This window comes from Tenrec ecaudatus, chromosome 4, assembly GCF_050624435.1.
Source record: "Tenrec ecaudatus isolate mTenEca1 chromosome 4, mTenEca1.hap1, whole genome shotgun sequence".
Classification (NCBI taxonomy): domain Eukaryota; kingdom Metazoa; phylum Chordata; class Mammalia; order Afrosoricida; family Tenrecidae; genus Tenrec; species Tenrec ecaudatus.
Window position 1 is genome coordinate 89,979,206 of NC_134533.1, and position 19,171 is coordinate 89,998,376.

Sequence of the window (19,171 nt, forward strand, 5' to 3'; positions counted from 1 at the left end):
AGGGAGGGGGGAAAAGAGGAGCTGACACCAAGGGCTCAAGTAGAAAGAAAATCTTTTGAAAGTGATGATGGCAACATATGTACAAATGTGCTTGATACAATTGGTATATGCATTGTTATAAGATCTGTAAGAGCCCCCATAAAATGATCTTTAACGAAAAGTTAGGTTTACATATGTCTTTAAAGTATACATCAGCATTATGAAATTTAAAAGTTTGAAAGTAACCAAAGTGCCACGCAGAGATACGAAGTGAGCACATTCTATTGGGAAAATGGGGCCGATAGACTTGCTGCCACATCCGTATTGCCCCAGATCATCTACTTGTCAAAGCTCAATTCCAGCGAAGGACAAGACAGCAATGTGGAATGGAAGGAGCCGGCCCTGCTGTTAGCACTCCTTCTGCCTATGGATTAGCTAAGAAAGAAAATGCCATGGCCCTCTCATCTAAGTTGGTCCACTGACCACACGGCACACAAATGGCAGCAGCGAGCCTTGCTGACATTGTAGCATTGCACCATAGAGCGTCCGACGATTCTGCAATGTCAAAGCATCGACATCGTGGACACGCATGACAAGGTCATCTGCACACTGACTCACACCCTTTGGGAAATTCTGTCCGAAACCTTCACGTGCAACCTCAATGGTTAGCCAGAGAGAGCTGAAAATTGTACCCACGGAGAGAAACGACTACTTTCTCTTGCCTTGTGCTTCCTATAGGTCTCATAATATTTCCCCGTTGGAGGCGAAATGCCACGTTGTCAGCATCTTTTCTCAAAAGCACAACTAAATCCCACAGAACCATAAAACTTCAGAGCTAAACAAGGCCATAGGAATCATCGACTAGATGATGGATTATTTAAATTCCAAAGTAAAGATCTGCATAAACATTTGCCAAATGTGGGCATGCACATTTGGCGTAGCTGTCCGCATCCTCCGCTGGTGACACACTGCGGTGTCAAAGAGGGAAAGGATCCAAACCAAGCTGTAGCTGAGGCTTGACATGTCTTTGAGGGGGTGCATATGCCCCCCCCCCCCGATTTCAGCGCAAAGCCCCATCGGAGGATGCCAGTGGAGCCAGCAGGAAGAAGGGCGGCCCGCTTTTCCCTTCACACATCCCCTGTCAGCTCCAACTTGGAGCTGTTAAATTAAAGGGACTCTGGAAAGACTCTACCATGTCTGCCAAGAAAAGTCCAGTTCGCGCACAGAGAAACGACTCCATTTTCAGATAACCTCGAATGTGGTTTGCAGTGAGGGCAGACAGGACAAATGACGTGCTTCTTTGAAATATCTCTTTCTGAGGGTAACAAAATAGATACACGTACATTTAGTGCTACAACAGTTCGAAAGACAATGGTGTATATGCACATGTTGTCATTGGGTGCTGTCATTGTCCCCATCTCTAGCCACCCTACTTACAACATCCCCAAACTCTGATCCTCCTGGAGTTTGGTGCAAGAGGGGACTTGAAGTGACAGTGTGACTAACTCAAAGGATGCTATTTCAAAAATGAGGAAGAAGAAAGCAAGTAAGCATTAAGACAGAGTCTGAAAAACTTCTAGCTGTGTTTGGCGCCATTGGAAAGGACAAGGCACAGAAGCAGTTAAAAAACCCTCAGGATCAGCAGAGATGCTTGCTAAGCTCCTGGTCCAGCTCATAGGCATTTCCATAAAGGAAATCCGAGTATGATTATCGCCCTGCTCAGGTGCCGTCCCTCTAGTTCCTCTCAGTCTCTTCTACCTTTTATTTTGGGGATTGTCTGGTTTCTTGATCACCTCTCTGAATGGTGGGTCATCTTCCTTGTCTTTCAACCCTTTTGAAGCATTATCTTTTATTATATTCAAACTTAAATGCCATGCATTATCAAAGGACAGTTTGGGAACGGTCTCCTTGGCAATCGCTCTGGGTTTTAGGAGTTTGGAAATCCTTTGTTCTTGTTGCTAGGTACTGTCCTCTCGGTTCTGGCCCATAAGAGCTCAGAAGGAAACACTGCCCAGTCCTGTTCCTTCCTCACAGCTGTTCTGATGTTTGAGCCCATTGTTGCAGCTACTGTGTCCATTCGTCTCATGGAGGGCCTTCATCCTTTGCTCTGCCCTCCACTTTGTTACCCATGGTGTCTGTCTACAGGCACTGATATCTCCTGGCAGCAGCCCCAAAGCACAGGAGCTGAAGTCTCATCATCCACGCTTCTAAGGAGCATTCTGACTGTACTTCTCCCAAGATAGAGTTGCTGGTTCTTTTAGAAGCCCATGGTCTTTTCAATCTTCTTTGCCAGTACCATGATTCAATACATCAGTTCTTCTTTGGTGTTTGCTTATTGTGTCCAACTTCACCCGCAAATGAGGCCATTGAACGTACCACAGCTTCAGGTAGGTGTACCCTAGTCCTCAAAGTAACGTCTTTGCTTTCCACCACTTCCAAGAGGTCTTGTGCAGCCGATTTACCCAGTGTGATGCATTCTTTGAGCTCCTAACTGTGACGTCCATGAGCATCGAGAGTGGATCCTAGCAAGGCAAAATCCTTGATAACTTCAATCTTATCTCCCTTTATCATGATGTTACCTATTGGTCCAGTTGTGAGGATTTGGGTCTTCTTTACACTGAGTTGTTATCCACACTGAAGGCCAAAATCCTTGATCTTCATCAGCAGGTGCTTCAAGTCCTCCTTACCGTCAGCAAGCAAGGCTGTGTCATCCTCATATCACAGGTTGTTAATAAGCTGTCCTGCAGTCCTGATGCCACATTATTCTTCTAACAATCATTTCTCGGATGATTTGCTGAGGGTCTGTATTGAATAAGTACACAGAGAAGATAAGCCCTGATGCACATTGCTGATTCTAAATGTGGAAGTAATAATATATATGTATTAATAATATATATTTATCAATAATATATATGTATCTCTTGTAAAACCTTAGATGACAAGGTCCTTAAGGACTGTTGAAGGCAGCAGTTCTCAACCTGTGGGTCGTGACCCCTTTGGGGGTCGAACGACCCTTTCACAGGGGACGCCTGATTCATAATAGTAGAAAAATTACAGTGATGAAGTAGCAACGAAATAATTTTTTGGTTGAGGGTGTCACCACAACTTGAGGAACTGTATTAAAGGGCCGAGGCACTAGGAAGGTTGAGAAGCACTGGCCTTTAAGGCATCCTAGTGATACACTGGTTAAAGCACCTGGTTCCAGACACAAGGTATTGATTTAACTCCACTAGCTCCTCCGTGGAAAGATGTTGAAGCCATCTGCTTCCACGAAGATTGTCGCCTTAGAAACCCTAAGGAACCAGTTATGTTCTGCCCTGCAGGACCACCGTCAGTCAGAATGGGCTCAGTCAGAACCAACAGCAGCATGCTTGGTTTATTTATTTTGTTGTTGTTTGTTCGGTAATCTTTTTTTGTTTTCCTCCTAGCACAGAGAGTGTACCAGATAGTAAGTATTGACCAAGATGAATTGAAAAAGTGTCCTCACGCCTCGTCTTCACGAGGTGGTGCACAGAGAGAACAAATCTCAGCTCAGTCATCAGTAGTTTACTTCTGCGAGGAGCATGAGCTATCTGTCTGGACCTGTGCCCGGACATTTCCAAAGAAGTGTACATATGTAGACTTCGATAACTGACAAATGGCAACAAGAGGATGGAAACATAGAAAAAGCACCGTGTATGAGTTTGCTCGTCAAGAAGACTGGTCTCACTTGGTGCCTGGATCTCTTCCAGTTGAACTTCATTATGGGGTTCCTGACAAGACCCTTTACCACCAGAAGAAGGACACAAAAATAGTGTGTTGGATTCATGAATGAATAGGTGGTGTGACTGAGAGATGCCTACATTTGTTAAGACCAGCCCCTCTTTCCGTTGTTATTAGCTAATCTCAAGTGGATTTTCCACAGAGTAGAGCTGTCTCACAAGAGTTTCTCCTTCTTTATAATTCTTAATAGGAGTAGCTCAGCAGATCTTTTAACCCACAGAGCTGTCGGAAAGGTTAGAACCACTGACCTGTGAGTTAGTAGCCATTCGGCACTTAGCCTATGTCACCTGCGCTCCCGAGCCTCTGCTTACAAGGTTGGAGCCAGCATGCAGGTCAATTTACATATGACACTGCACACCGCCTAACACTTCACCCAGGTGTTCAGGTGGAAAGCCTGACATAACAGATTAAGAAGGCAAGCCAGTGGAAACTACACCTGCTGGGACCGATAAATGGTCCCAGAAATAGACTCCTGGGATCTCTCCTGGGAGAGATGGGCGAATCTTGGAGAAGGTAGCTGCTGCCCTTGGCCCCTGCAGCCCCGTTTGGGAGTAGGAGTTCAAAAGCTCCCAGAATTCTAAGCAAAGGCAAAAGCTTTGTTCCCACTGCTTTTCTGTTCTCTCCTTGATTGTCATGCATTTCAATGGCATCCAGATGTTCCATTATTTTAGCTCCCAACTTGGGAAATTGCATTGTAGTCACTCTCAAAGTTGTCAGAACTGTAAACTCAACAAAGACAGTTTATAACCCATTTTCTCTAAAGTGCTTAATTTTTTTTTTCCTCCTTCTTCTTCTTTTAACCCTGATGGGCTGGCATTTAAATCAAGTAAGTCAGGAGTTTGAAATTCAATTAGTTTCTGTTATCTGCGAAGTTATTCTTTGTGCTCATTCACTTGCAGATCAGGGACTGCAGGAACTGGGAATACTGTACTTGAACTTCTCCTAGACTTGCGTGGAGATCCACTCACAATAGGGCATTTGCTTTATGCATTAACTTCAGATATTTGCATTTCTTAATTTGAGACGAACCTATTTAAATTAACTGGGGACCTGGATGTATGCCCCTACCCTCGCAGAAAATGGAAGGCTAGTTAGAAAGAACACTATTTAATCAATCAACCTTTTACTTGTGAAAATGCCTACTATCCTAGTGGAATCAAATGTGTATGTGATGTGTATATCATAGTTCTTGTCTGATTTGCTTAAGATTTCCCAGACAATTCTGTAACTGTTAGTAGCAGTGGAATGAAGTTCTTCGATTTAATGTCCACCTTGTTCTCATGGTAATTTTGAAATGGGAGACTTGAGCACATTCATAAATGTTAACTGTACGAAATCGGCCACTTTCACATCAAACAAAACCATGGGAAACCTTGAGGATACTTTTGAAAGAGATTTTCTAACAAGACACTCTCGTTAGTAGTGTCTGTTCGCAAAGCAGATGAATGAGGAAGTTTCCATAACTATTGGTGTTGAGTTGTTTTTTTCTTTGTCTTTGCTCTTTAAGTACAGGCTGCTTCTATGATCTGGCTGTAAGGTTCTTAGCATCCTGTAAGACTCAATAAATATGTAGTGCTGATAATATTATTGCTCAGAATTCATTTAGCATTTTTACATCTTTCTCTTTTTTTGGTCTCAATGTTCTGCCTACTAGGTGCAGGGAATTTTAATTTAATGCTCACTTGGAGACTTAACGCTTAGAAGTGTAATGACCCATGAGAGATAATCCTCCAGTCCAGCAGGACATTCTTTGGAGCAAAGCCACTGGGTAGCCCAAGCATTCATTAGGAAGCAGAGAAACTTTACTTCCCACATGAAAAGTTGGGAGCTTGGTGTACTGGCTCTTCCAGTCTCTCCCCTCCATGCCATCCAGTGACATCATACTCCTCTAGCATACAAACCAAAAAAGGAAAGCGAAAGAGAGGAAAATATGAGTAGATCTATGATAATGACCAGCTCTGACCAACCTCAAAGAAACAATGGTCCGTGACAAAAAAGAAAATAGAAGTCGGGAGGAAGGGGAATGAGAAGTTTGGTATCAAGACAACCCACGCTGTTTCTTTGTGCTGTTCAGGCCTCACTAGACTTTGGGATATCTGAAAGTGACCGTGTAATCTCTCCTATAAAATTGCTTTTTCCTCTTAGCTTACAAAATACTCACCACAGGTAGTTTCGATACCAACAATCTCCTTGGTGCCTGACACCATGGTTGGCATGTAAAAAGCGCTCTGTAATTGTTCAATGGAATGAAGGAAGAAGTCATCCATGAAGGATAATTCCCAATTATTTTAGAAACCCTGGATCTTGGTTATTTGATTGCTTCTTCAAAAAGAAAAACTGTGAAAGTTACCTGGGAAAAAAAGCCTCAAATCTTTCTGTTATATAACTTGGGATGTCTAGGATAAGTGGCCTTTATTTTAAAAACTAACTTTATCAAGAAATGTAATAAAATGGTCTAGGACTGCTCAGCTTGAGATTATCTTAATGTAAATTAACATACGTGAGAGTATTTAAATATTGGATCTGAGAGCCAGTTGGGAGCTTCTGGTTGTTAAATAACTATTAACTAAATGACTATACACATGTGCACATATGCCCACTTACAGCACACACAAACATACACATGAGTACTTCTGACATGTAAAATATGATAATTACACTCACACTTATCCTAAAACAGTTGGAGAAACAAGACTAGCACTGATGAAGCATCAATTAACACAACTGGAAGACCAGACCACAACACCAGGCTCCTTTGACTCACCGTGGCCCTGTAAGACAGGGTAGCGTGCCCCGAGACTGGGATTCTTTAGAGGAGTAGAATGCCCCATTCTTCGGCCAGAGCTGCTGACCTTGAAGGCAAGCCACCTAACGTGGAACTCCTATGCCACTAGGGCTGGGTATTAAAACAATGTGAAAAACAACGTGTATGTGCCCGTTGAGTTCAGAGTGAGCTTTCAAGAGGGATGTAATGGAAGAGACGAGGCTTTATTTGGACCTTGGAGCATACAAGGAGGAGCGAGGTAAAAGAAGAGAGGACTCTTGATTCAAAGACGTGGCCATGGAGAGAGCAGGATCACAGCACTCTGTGGAGGCTTTCACAATGGTAACCTCTGGATAAAGGAAAACAGGGTTTGAAAAGGTCTGTCCAAGCTGAGGGGACCACTGGGGGAGAAGTTTCAATTAGGTACATGAGGAAATAGAGATCCAGGACTGATTTCTTGGCAGAAAGAATGATGTGATGATGATGACATACAAAGATCATTTATCTGGTAAAAGAAGACTTGGGAGTAAAAGAAAGACCCCGTGATCAGGCAGGCCAGTTAAGAGGTGTCCGATCCAGGTGTGAGAGAATTGCTAAGCAATCACAGAGATGAACAAAGAAACTGGAGAAAATGGGCAAAACGTAGAGGGATTCAATGGGAGGTTAGAGGAGCAAGAGCAATTATTTCCCACAGGTACCCAAAAGCCCGAGCAGATAGATGTTATCATCCCTTTCATTGGCCATGTTTCTGCTTCTTCCCTTCAGAGTAAGTGATGTGGTCATCCTGCCAGCTGCTTACTGCTTAATTAACTCCTTCTAATTGACAGACACTATATGATCTCTGAGTCGCTCTGCCCTTGCTCTGTGCTCCCAGTTTTGGCTGAAAAAAAAATTCCTTGCAGCAAGCATTTTTGAGGAGGAAATATATATACATATGTTGTGTAAATTCATAGTACACATAAATAAATATAATATACTATTAAAATTTTATAAAATATATTTTATTACAGTTATTAAAACATATTTATGTTTAAACTGACAGTTTAGAAGTAGATATCTATATTTTCTATGCAACATGTAAAAATATAATATATAAATATTTGTGATATGTAATATGTAAATGTATTATAGCATGCACTTTATTTTTATAGATATATAGAGAGAACGACCATTTCTTTTTCTTATTATAAAATTACATGCATTTTAGTTTTACGCATCTCCATAAAGTTCTTGACCCTGCATTTTGTGCTCTATGTGGTTTCTAGCAAGCACACTGTTTGTAGAGCAGGCGAGTTTGACATACAAGGTTCTTGCCTTTTCATTTCCTTCTTCACTGCATATATATTTGGAATCCGACCCTGAGGAACAGGCTATTCCCTTACGTGGCCACTTTGGCTACAAACCAACCCGTCATCCTGGATGTCATACAAAAATAGAATCTAAAGAGGCAGTGTGAGGAGCGAGAGGACGTCCCTTTATAAGCATGTGCATGGTCAGATGTTCTGAGAGAAACTGGCAGCCAATAGAACATGTGCCGAGCTGGAACAAACACACGAAGGCTGATGTAGGATACTGGCGGAAAGATCCTGGACGTGGGCTCAGGCACACCAGAGACTGAATAAATATTCTACCATGTCTTTGCTGAATCATCTGGATTCTGGAACAAATACCTTCTATGATCTTTTCGATATCGAACAGCCATAAAATGGGGATAATATCAGCCACTTCACCAGGCTGCTGCACGCACGGGCTGTGGAGAAAGATGTAGCAGAATGCCTTACCTATAACAGTGCACCAACTGCTGTGTGTGTGTTTCCTCCCGCTTCAGTGCTCCGTGGAGATTCATTGTGTTGCCCCTATGAGGTTGCACTGCCCTAACTTAACATACACTGGCGACTCAATACACATTTTTCCCAGTGAATACAATATTGGAGGGACATTGAGGTCTAGTGAAGGAGCAGTGTTCATGGTCAAATGCACCTGTTTGCCTTCTAAGCGGGCAACTCCTCCAGCTCTTCAGGCAGAGATCATCCACGTAATTGTGGGGTGCCACTACACCCCCAAAGGCAACCATTTATCCCTATCTCCCGAGTCTGTCAGGAGTCTCATCCTGACTCACTCTCCTGCAGACGGTTGGTTAATTATGTTATTAGGATGTCAGAATTATCTGGAATGGCTTTGTCACCCACCTGACAAGAGACTTCATTTTGATAGTGATGTGTTTAGAATGACTGAAAAATGTGGATGATGTATGAACATATATGGAAGTTTAAATTTTCTTTTCAAAAAGCTTTATGATAGACTTTCATTTTACTCCTGTGTTTCAGCTATTTTTTTTTTCTTAAGTTCAAATTTATTTTGTTTCCCTGTACAACCCCCTCTGCAGTTCCCCGGTACAATGCAAAGGGCTGTGGGCAGAATGATGGGGAGGGAGTAAGACCTGGTCTAGAAACGGCCACTCTTTAGGGGGGAAACACCCTTTCTCAGGACAGGATATCCAGTTGTCACCTTCATCACGTGATTTTTTTGTTAGAGTAAACCAGCCTCTAACAACATCACCGGGTCCGTGGGTGCAATTGTACAGCGATAATATGTAAAGATTATAGTAAAGTCATAGAAGATAGGAAAAGAAGGAGAGAAGATAAAATAAAGGAGTCAGACATATTTTATGGTAGCATGCTCACCTCAGCTCCTCTTGCTGGTGCATGTGGAGGTGGGAGACGAGAGGAGGAGGTCCAGATATATTTCTATTCATGGCTTATATATAAGCCCCCTGATTACAAGTAACCACATATGTCACAGGAAGTGGTTGTACCATAAGCAATGTAAGCAATGGGAAGGTGTCAATCGTGGGGTGTCCATGCAATAGGAAGGGGAGGGACTTATGTACACATGTGACAAGGTGGGCGGATCCTAGATTCAAGGTGGCAGCCTAACCTTGGTCTTCCTGAGTGGCCTTGGCTTTTCCCTGGGTTCTCCAGGGAAACAATCGCTGGTCTTTTTTTCCCCTGGTTATTAAAGGAGTCTTTATTGTTTTCTTTTGTAGTTCTTAACTTGCTAGGCATTCCACTGCACTGCTGTGGATGGCCTCTATGATGTCATGAAAGTGGTGCCCATCAACATTGCAGCCCACAGACTGGGCAGTCCCCAGGACCTCTTTAATAGTTCCAGACAGTTCTCTGGCCAAAGATCCATGCCGCATCTGGCACGCAATGCCGACGAGCTCACCGAGAGTGACGTTCCCACTATGCTTAATGTTTTTCTGCTTCTTTCTATCCCTGGGCGCTTCCTTGGGGGCTTGGATGATGAGGGCAGAAGCCGAAGGCATGACTTCAATCTGGGATTGTCTGTTCTGAGTGGTCAATTTCACCGTCATCCTTAAACCCTTCCAGTCACCGGTTGCCTTGGCAATGTCATCACCAACCTTCTTTGGCGACAAGCCCAGGGGGCCGATCTTGGGGGCCAGCGCGGTCGTGGCACTGACTTCCCCACAGATGCACCTTAAATACACGACTTTGATCTCATTGGGGTCAAACTTGGGTGGCATGGCGGAGGCGGCTGGTGTCAGATGAACCCAGATGTGGGAATACCAAAGCAAGTTGCACCCAACTCTCCTCCAAGCCGAAAAGCACAATCACTATTCTTATCAGTATGATGTGAGCCCACTTACGGTGGGACCGTCAATAGAGTCTGGCTGGTCTCTATGGCTGAATGCCCTCAGAGAGAAGACCTCCAAGCAGCTGACTATACAATGCGCTAGCAAGCGGGTGACAACCTGGGGAAATCCTTTCGGTACCCCTCAAATTTTTACTCTCATTGCAGTGAGAGGTGAGCACACACAATGGAAGCAAATTGGATTCAGGGGGATTATGTTCTTGATCTTCACTAAAGTTCTTAAACTACATGGCCTTGTACATAGACCTCTGAACATTTTTTAAAATGCTGCTTAGAACAATGTTTTCTATGCTGTGCCATTCAGTGGTTCTCAACCTGTGGGTTGCATCCCCTTTGGGGGTCGAACAACCCTTTCACAGGGGTTGCCCGATTCATAACAGTAGCAAAATTACAGTGATGAAGTAGAAATGAAAATAATTTTATGGGCGGGGGAGTGTCACCACAATATGAGGAACTGTACTAAAGGGTCGCGGCATTAGGAAGGTTGAGAACCACAGCGGTAGACGAAGATGCATGTGGCAGGCATATCCAGGCTTAGGGCTGACACTGCGACACTCGTCCCTCTATTAGATGAAGACTGCAGCCAGCTGTCACAGAGCTGACAAAGTTTCGAAGCTGCCCCTAAGGTTTTCGTTATGTTGTGCGTACAGGGTGGCTCTTGGTCTGAACTGACCCACGGCACCCAACAACCATGACATCCCAGAATGAGGAGCACTCGGGTGGAACGGATGACACTCGGGGCTGCGAACAGCCAGCTCAGCAATTCAAACTCACTAGCCCTCCATGGGAGAGAGAGGAGGGGCACTGCTCCCCAAAGATTTTCAGTTTGGGAAGCCCACAGGGATAGCTCTACTCTATAGTGTTGCCTTCAGTCAGAATTGACTCCGTGGCAGTGAAATTACAGAATCCAGGTTTGTGCTAAGTCGTGGGAACCGCCCTTGCCCCCGGTTTCCTCAGAGTTTTATTCTTTCCCCTCTCTTCTCTGGCCCCCAACTTTTCACTTGTCGCCTTTCTTTTAAATAGAACACTTGTCATCAAATTATAACAAAATAAAACCATATATTGTAATATATAGAGTCACATCCTTGTCAATTTTTAGATAAGGTAGTGCTAATAACGGAATTCTTCCTCTGAGACACAAGGTACAAACCTGGAACTTGCGGAAACGGTTCAGCCTTCACTGTAAGAGATGTGTGATGCTCACTTTAGGTCAATCTCTCATAGCACTTTTTGATTCGATTTTGCTTTGGAGTCTATGTTGATTCATGGCTGCCCAAGGCTGTAAATCTTGCCAAGAGCCGGATAGCCTCATCTTTCTTCTGAGGGGCAGGTGAGGTTTCAACCACCAACCTTGTCATAAAAGTTCAATGCCTACCTGCCAGTGCTACCTGGGTTTCTTATGGCACATCTTATTTATTTTTATTATTATTTTTTAAAAATCATTTTATTGGGAGCTCGTACACCTCTTATAGAATTTCATACATCATTTGTATCAAGCATGTTTGTACCTATGTTGTCATCATTTTCTAAACATTTACTTTCTATTTGAGACCTTGGTATCAGATCCTCTTTTTTCCCTCCTCCCACCACTCCCACCCTCATGACCCCTTGATAAATTTTAAATTATTATTATTTTCATATCTTACACCAACCACTGTCTCCCTTCACCCACGTTTCTGTTGCTCGTCCTCCAGTGGGGGTGGGAAGTTGTTATGTGGCAATCATTGCGATTGGTTCCCACTTCCTCCCCTCCTTCCCCAACTTCTCCATAGCCTCCTGGTATCATTACTCCCATTTATGTTTATCTGACCTGGATTCCATGTGTCATGGACTATTATCTGTACCAGTGCACATAGTCCAGTCTAGCCAGAACTAAAAGGCAGGACTGGGGTCATGATAGTGGGGGGTGAGGAAGCCTCAAAGAACCAGAGGAATATTGTGTGTTTCATCAGTGCTATACTGACTGCATCCTGGTTGACTCATCCCTTCCTTGTGACCTTTCTGTGAGGGGATGTCCTATTGTCTGCAGATGGGTTTTGGTCTCTGTTCTGACTCAGCTGGTTCTCAACAATATGGTTCTTTTGCTTGTTTGTTTGGGGCCTTCTGGTGATTACGGTACATTTTAAATGGTCCATAAATGTTTGTTGGGTTGCTTTACCTTTGGGGTTTTCCCATGACATAGGGATTTGATTCCTGTCACTTATGACCAGAACTTACAGACTATAGGAATGTGGAATATGAAATACAGTCACTTTCTAGAGCTATCCTACCGGATACCTTTTGAGTATCATTTACGAGAATGATTTTCCTCTATGTCTTCCCGCTGCTTAAAATAGAACCCCTTGGCACTAAAACTGTTGTGAAATAAGTGCTGATTGATCTTCAAGAGTACTTTAACATATTTGAATCTTGAGAATTGATTATATTTTTAGCAGGCGTTTGATGCATTGAAAATGAAAAAGGAAGTCCCTGCTAATGTAGTTGTTGCCACCTACCATTGAAAACGCATTAGCAACATAGTCCACTTAATTTTCCTTAGAGAACAGAGGGATACACATAAGGTGGGCTGGTTCATTCCTTACTAGAAAATGTATCTGCTTTCTGCTTTGTTAAACCATAACATTGGAAATATTGTTTCATTGCAAATCTCTATCATGCGATATTGAACTATGAAGCATTTGGTGAAGAAGGGCTTCAGTTGTGTGTTTAGTCTTGCGTGTTGAGTGAGAGCATGGTGGGGATGTTTCTGCATACTTTGAGAAATCTCCAGTGTGTCTTCAAACCTATTCACTTTCTTCTTACCCTTTCCAATGCTAACGTTCAATTTCTGGCACTTTTCTCTACCTTACTGAATAGCCACTTGAAGCGTTTCAATAGCCATCTAGATTTACTTAATATTTGCCTGTTTAAAAGGGAATTATACTCAAGTATATTAGTGTATCAGATACCACGTTTGCGGAAATGATTTTCTATAAACAAATTAGAATTAAACTCAGTAGTTTGGTACCAAGGAGCCCCGATAGACTTGTTGAAAATTTTGGTTAAAGTAATAGAACCTCCTCTATTTACGTTTTCCTCAGGATTTCTGCATGAATAATCCAGGAATTCCAAATATCATATCGTTTTCCCCTGTAACAAGCACAATCTCTATGAGTTGTAACATGAAAAAATAAGACTAACGCAAAAAAATTTTTAATTGTAAGAAAATTAAATGAGAGTAAAAGTTCTTGTCGGCTACTCTATGCATAATAGGAAAATACAAAGTGAAAATCTGTGCCCCTTTTTGGGTGATAAAAATGTTCTAAAATTAGATTGTGGTGATGATAGCACAATTTTGTAAAGATTAAAACCCGTTGAATTGCACACTTTAAACAGGTGAACTTTATGGTATGCAAATTATATCTAAATAAAGCTGATCTTAAAAAAGGCTGCATCCTAATGAAGGGAAAGATGGTGCAGTTGACATATATCTCTAAAGTCAGCAGTAAACCTAATATATTTAGGAAAGCTTATTTGGGACAAACAGTGATTGCAACATTAAAGGTGTAAACACCAACTGATTAAAAGCTTTTCTAAAATGCCTTCATGCCTTATTCTATTAGATATTAATGCAGTATCTCTGATGCTCTTGCCAATTGCCAAATGTTAGTGCATAGCACTGTCATAGGGGCTGCTCTTGGACAGACAGAGGTACCAGATTTCAAGGTACAGCTGTAACAGTTGTCTGAAGCCATATCACACAGTTTCGTGGCTTAGAGCAAGCATTTTATTTAGCTCCCAATGTTGTGGGTTGTTGGGTGTTTGTTCTTGTCTGGGTTCAGCTGACCTCCACTAGGCTTTTATAAGAGAGTATGGTAAAGTGGCAGCAAGGGTAGGTGGTCATCTAGGACACATTCGGGTACCAGTCTGGCAATTGATGAGCTGTCACGAGAAGCATCCTCATTCTCCCCCTCACAGCCTCTCCTCCTCTGGCTTATTCATGTAGTGGTCTCAGAATTCCAAGCACAGCAAAAATAGAACCTGCAAGACTTTGGAGCCTGGGGCTAAGAACTTACATATTGTCCATTCTGTTGCCTTTTATTGGCCAAAACAATTCATCCAGATAGCCCAGGTTACAGAGCCGGGGCACCTCAGGATCATAGTCCCATTGGACATCAAGGTCAATTGGCCTAACATAGTTGGCAAAGACAACGTTTTACATTCAGTACAGAGTGACTGGGGTCTTAAAAGCAGTCATCGTTCAGTGTAAGACAAGAAAAATAACAATAATTTATAAAATATCAAAGGTTCAGGAGGGAGGGAAGGTGGGGGAGGGAGGGAGAAAATGAGGCCCTGATACCAAGGGCTCAAGTAGAAAGAAAATGTTTTGAAAATGATGATGGCAATAAATGTACAAATGTGCTTGACACAGGGTTGTATGGATATAAGAGATGAGCTGTATGAGCCCCCAATAAAATGATTTTACAAAGCAAAACCAACAAAAAAGCAGCCTCTAAATCACAAGTATTCGTCTCTTTGTCCAGAAGAAAGAGTTGAAGTCAAAGACACACTCAGTTGATCCAATGTACCACACCAACATCAGTCTCTGCAAACCCGAGACTTGAAAACCGTGCCCAGCTAATAACTGCTCTGGAAGGCTCACACTAGAAGGCCCATGATAAAATGACAGAAAAAGGTGGAACAGAGCTCAAAAACAATAATACAAAAAGACCATGCTGACTGAAAGCCCCAACACCAAGGCCCTTTTGTCACCCTTCAGGTCTGGAACAAACTCATCACAATGGCTCAATTATCAGCCAACAACAGACATGTCCATAAGAAGAGCAATGACCCTAGCCAGCCAAGATCAAAAGGTCAGAATCTCCCCCAAAATGAAGTTCAGAGGGTTAGGAACAAAGGAGGACTGGAAACAGTAACACAAGGAGGAAGTGGAAGAATTGATATGACATTGAACGGAGGGCAACAAATGAGGTGATACAAAATATGTATGAGATGTTCAATATAAATTCATGATCTGCTCTGGAAAACTTCACTAGTTCACAATAGAAAGTTTCAAATACATGCATATGCACGAGCACACACACACACACACATACACACACACACACATACATATAGAGAAAGAGAAACTTCCAAGACCCAAGTTCTATTTCCAGGCAAATTACTTCGTGGTTAAGCAACACCCTTCTATTAGGTAGAACCTTGTGCATTGCTGTGATGCTGACCAGATTCCAGCAGAGATCTTGGAAGAAAGAGCCAAGGATCTACTTGCAAAAACCTTATAGATCACAGAGGGCGGATCCACAACTGAGAGTGGGGATGGTGCTAGACATTGCAGCCTTTCACTCCATTGTTCATAGAGTCACCAGGAGTCAGGGGTTTCATCAGAAGTCAGGAGCTGATCCACTGGCAATTGACAATAGGAAGAGATTAAAAGGAGCAGCCGCCAATGGTGTGTCCTTTGTCACAATAGTTGAGTGGACTTGATTGGGTAGCCACCAGTTTACCCCGACCATTTCAATTCATGTACTCCTCATAAGAAATTGAATCTTGGCCCAGGAGATTGCTAGATATACTCAGTCATAAGACTGCATGTAGACTGAATTTTGGATTAATCACCCTAGTGAAACATGACAGGGCTATTCGTAGGCTTGCTAAGAAACATGCAAATTTTGTTTTCAGTTTGTGTTGCTACCGATTTGACCAGCAGAGGGAATGCATTATATTCCTAAAGTTAACATCAGTGAGTAAGAGCCCAAAGTCAGAGAGATGCAGATTAAAGATGGGATTAAAGTCGTTTACCCAGCACAGAGGGACGAGCTAGTTGAGCGAAGGAAGCCTCATCTTTCACGCAGAGAGCCACGAGTCCATCCCCAGCCCAGGCACCTCCTGGGTAGCCAGCGCCTATGTATGGTGGCTTGCGTATTGCTATTATACTGAACAGGTTTCAGCCTAGACAAAGACTAAGAAGAAAGGCCAAGCAAGCTACTCCTTCACATAGGCCAATGGAAACCCTATGAATCACAATAGGATCTGCAACCGATGAGTGAGTGAATGGTGCAGGACCAGACCACGTTTTGTTCAGTTGGGCATGGGGCCACCAAGAGTCATCCCAATGTGACAATCACTACCAATAGCCCACACTGGGAAACTAAGATCCAGCCACATTAGGACTTGTGCTCTGACGTTCGTCGCTCACCAACCAGAACCCTGCTTGCAGGGATGGAAAACGTCCATGAATAGAATCAATCACCCATGTGAATGAATACAAGAAAGCAAGCACAAGACAAGAGCAGAAACAAACATTATAAACCCCATGGGCTTTACCTGGGTAAAGAAAGCAATGTTTTAATCAGCAAGCTCAGTGAAGTTGGCATCGAAAGGAAAACCAGCAGCAGGTGTGGGACATTGACACAGAGGGATTTGCAACCTTGCTAAGTGGCGGCATCACCACCACTGGCCTGTCCACCGCTGCTACCAGGGCTGGTGCAGAACCTCAGGCCCAGCCAGGAAAGCTACTTGGCCTCCTGGCGTTTAAGGAGAGCTGCCTCGCAGCCAAAGTCCTTTGTCCTCAGCCATTAAAAACCTTTACAATCCACCATTGAAATGTTCCTTCAGATCCAACCATGATTCTCAAGTGGGAAAAAAGACCCATTCCCAAATTGCCTAGTCAGAGTGGTATTTAGTTTGATTTCCTGTCTCTGGGCATCCCTTCTCTATAAACACAGCCCCGGTGTGATGGTGTCAAGTGAAATACCCGCTTCCCAGCCATCTGATAGAAAAAGGAGAAAAGAAAAGAGACTTTCTAATTTTAGAAATGAGTGTATTTGTTAACCAATTCTATAGCTATAAAAGGTCTGGCATTTTAAAGGGCATTTTAAACTCAGGTACAGTTGAAGTTTTTCTAATAAAATTGCCAGGCAAGTTTCTTAGTAGATTGCTAACTTAGTATGATAAAGAGCTGTGTTTTTTCTTCTTCTTTTTTTTTCCCCTGTAAAGAAAGAGATCCCTTTCTCTGCTCTAATCCCCTGGCTGCTACATTTGCATAAAGACTCCTTCTCACATTGTGTCTATTGTGTCCAGAAGAGAGCACTGACAAAAGCATTATCAGGGGGACACACTGGAGAGACTCCCCACCTCTGCATTATCCCTTAAGAGTAAACAGTTATTTTCTAGATGAATCAATTGCTGAAATAACTTTGTTATCTAGCCCTCTAAGCTGCTTCATCACATTTACTAAACTACAACTAAAAAGCATATAGGAAATCACATTAGACGCAACTATTTTAATAGCTTTGATGATTTCCAGGAAGTTCCAATTCAGAGTATTTTGTGCATTTTAAAAGATTGTTGTTTTTTTTCTAAAACTAAGGGCCACAGGGTAGTTTGATTTTATAAATATGTCTAATATTCAGAAAATTATATTTTATAGTTAGCAACATGACACTGGGTCCTATATATGTTAATTATACACATTAATTGGCTAAGAAAGGACCAATAAGAACTGCAACAATAGGAAAGAGTAAAAGGTTATTTCCATGTGCTGTATAAGCAAATATTAAATTCATGCATCCTTTGAGTCACAGCAAAGGGAAGATAAAATGTTTAAAGATTAGGAATATACCCACTCCTTGGTTATTGTCATGATTAGGTTGCAGAGACTAGGACCTTATGCAAAAAATGGAAGATGACTGTATCATATCATAAGTGGAAATGATTACATTATTATATAACTGCTTAATTACATCACTATATAACTTCCAAACCACAGTGAAATCATGTGGACCTGTCAACTTGACACATAACCTTAACCATCACAGCCAACATTTAATCTCACCAACACCTGTGTTTGTTACGACGAGAAGCACATCATTGATGCTCAAAATAGTCAGATATTTTTTACTAGCATCATAAATGTGAAAATTTTTAATAATTTGTAAATGAAGAATTTAAACCAAAAACTAAACCCACTTCCATTGAGTCAATGTCAATTCATAGCCTTACATGGAGTTTCTACGAATATAAGTCTTTGCAGGAACAGACAGCATCATCTTTCTGGTGGGTTTGAACTTCGAACATTTCAGTTAGCAATCCAATACTTTAATACAGGACATAAAAGTTCTTTAAGTAAAGAGTGTCCTACACTAACACCAATACTAAAAGCAACAAACCCAGCACTATCAAGTTGATACTGACTCATAGGGACTCTACTATAGGTCAAAGAACTGCCCCTGTGTGTTTCTGAGGCTGTAATTTTTTTTCAAATCGTTTCATTAGGGGCTCATGCAACTCGTATCACAATCCACTCATACATAAATTGTGTAAAGAACCTCTTTACATTCATTGCCCTTATCATTCTCAAAACATTTGCTCTCCACTTAAGCCCTTGGTATCAGGTCCTCATTTTTTCCCCTCCCTCCTCGCCTCCTCCTCCCTCATGAACCCTTGATAATTTATAAATTATTATTTTGTCATATCTTGCCATGTCCAACATCTCCCTTCACCCACTTTTCTGTGGTCTGTCCCCGGGGAGGAGGTCACATGTAGATCCTTGTAATCAGTTCCTTCTTTCCAACCCACTCTCCCTCTACCCTCCCAGTATCGCCACTCACACCGCCATCCCTGAAGGTATCATCCGCCCTGGATTCCCTGTGTTTCCAGTTCCTATCTGTACCAGTGTACATCCTCTGGTCTAGCCAGACTTGCAAGGTAGAATTCGGATCATGATGGGGGCGGTGGGGAGCATTTAGGAACTAGAGGAAAGTTGTATTTTTCATCGTTGCTATAGCGCACCTTGACTGGCTCATCTCCTCCCCTAAGCCCCTCTGCAAGGGGATCTCCAGTGGCCTACAAATGGGCTTTGGGTCTCCACTCTGCAATCCTCCCCTCATTCACTATGGTAAGATTTTTTTTTGTTCTCATGATGCCTTATACCTGCAGGTGTGTTCCTTCCATGTGGGCTTTGTTGCTTCTGAGCTAGAAGGCTGCTTG

The 19,171-nt window shown here is 42.5% G+C and overlaps 2 protein-coding genes across 2 annotated transcripts in view; one reads left to right on the forward strand and one right to left on the reverse strand.

Moving 5' to 3' along the window:
• Positions 1–19,171, forward strand: part of FAT3 (FAT atypical cadherin 3) — a 745,323-nt gene that overhangs the window by 530,806 nt on the left and 195,346 nt on the right. The gene's annotated exons all lie outside the window — the stretch shown is intronic.
• Positions 9,555–10,052, reverse strand: LOC142446988 (large ribosomal subunit protein uL11-like). Its single transcript, XM_075548705.1, has one exon. It carries the CDS (start codon positions 10,050–10,052, stop codon positions 9,555–9,557), a length of 498 nt encoding a protein of 165 aa, XP_075404820.1.

Coding starts and splice junctions, on each gene's coding strand:
- LOC142446988 (XM_075548705.1), bottom strand. CDS start 10,052: ATGCCACCCAAGTTTGACCCCAATGAGATCAAAGTCGTGTATTTAAGG.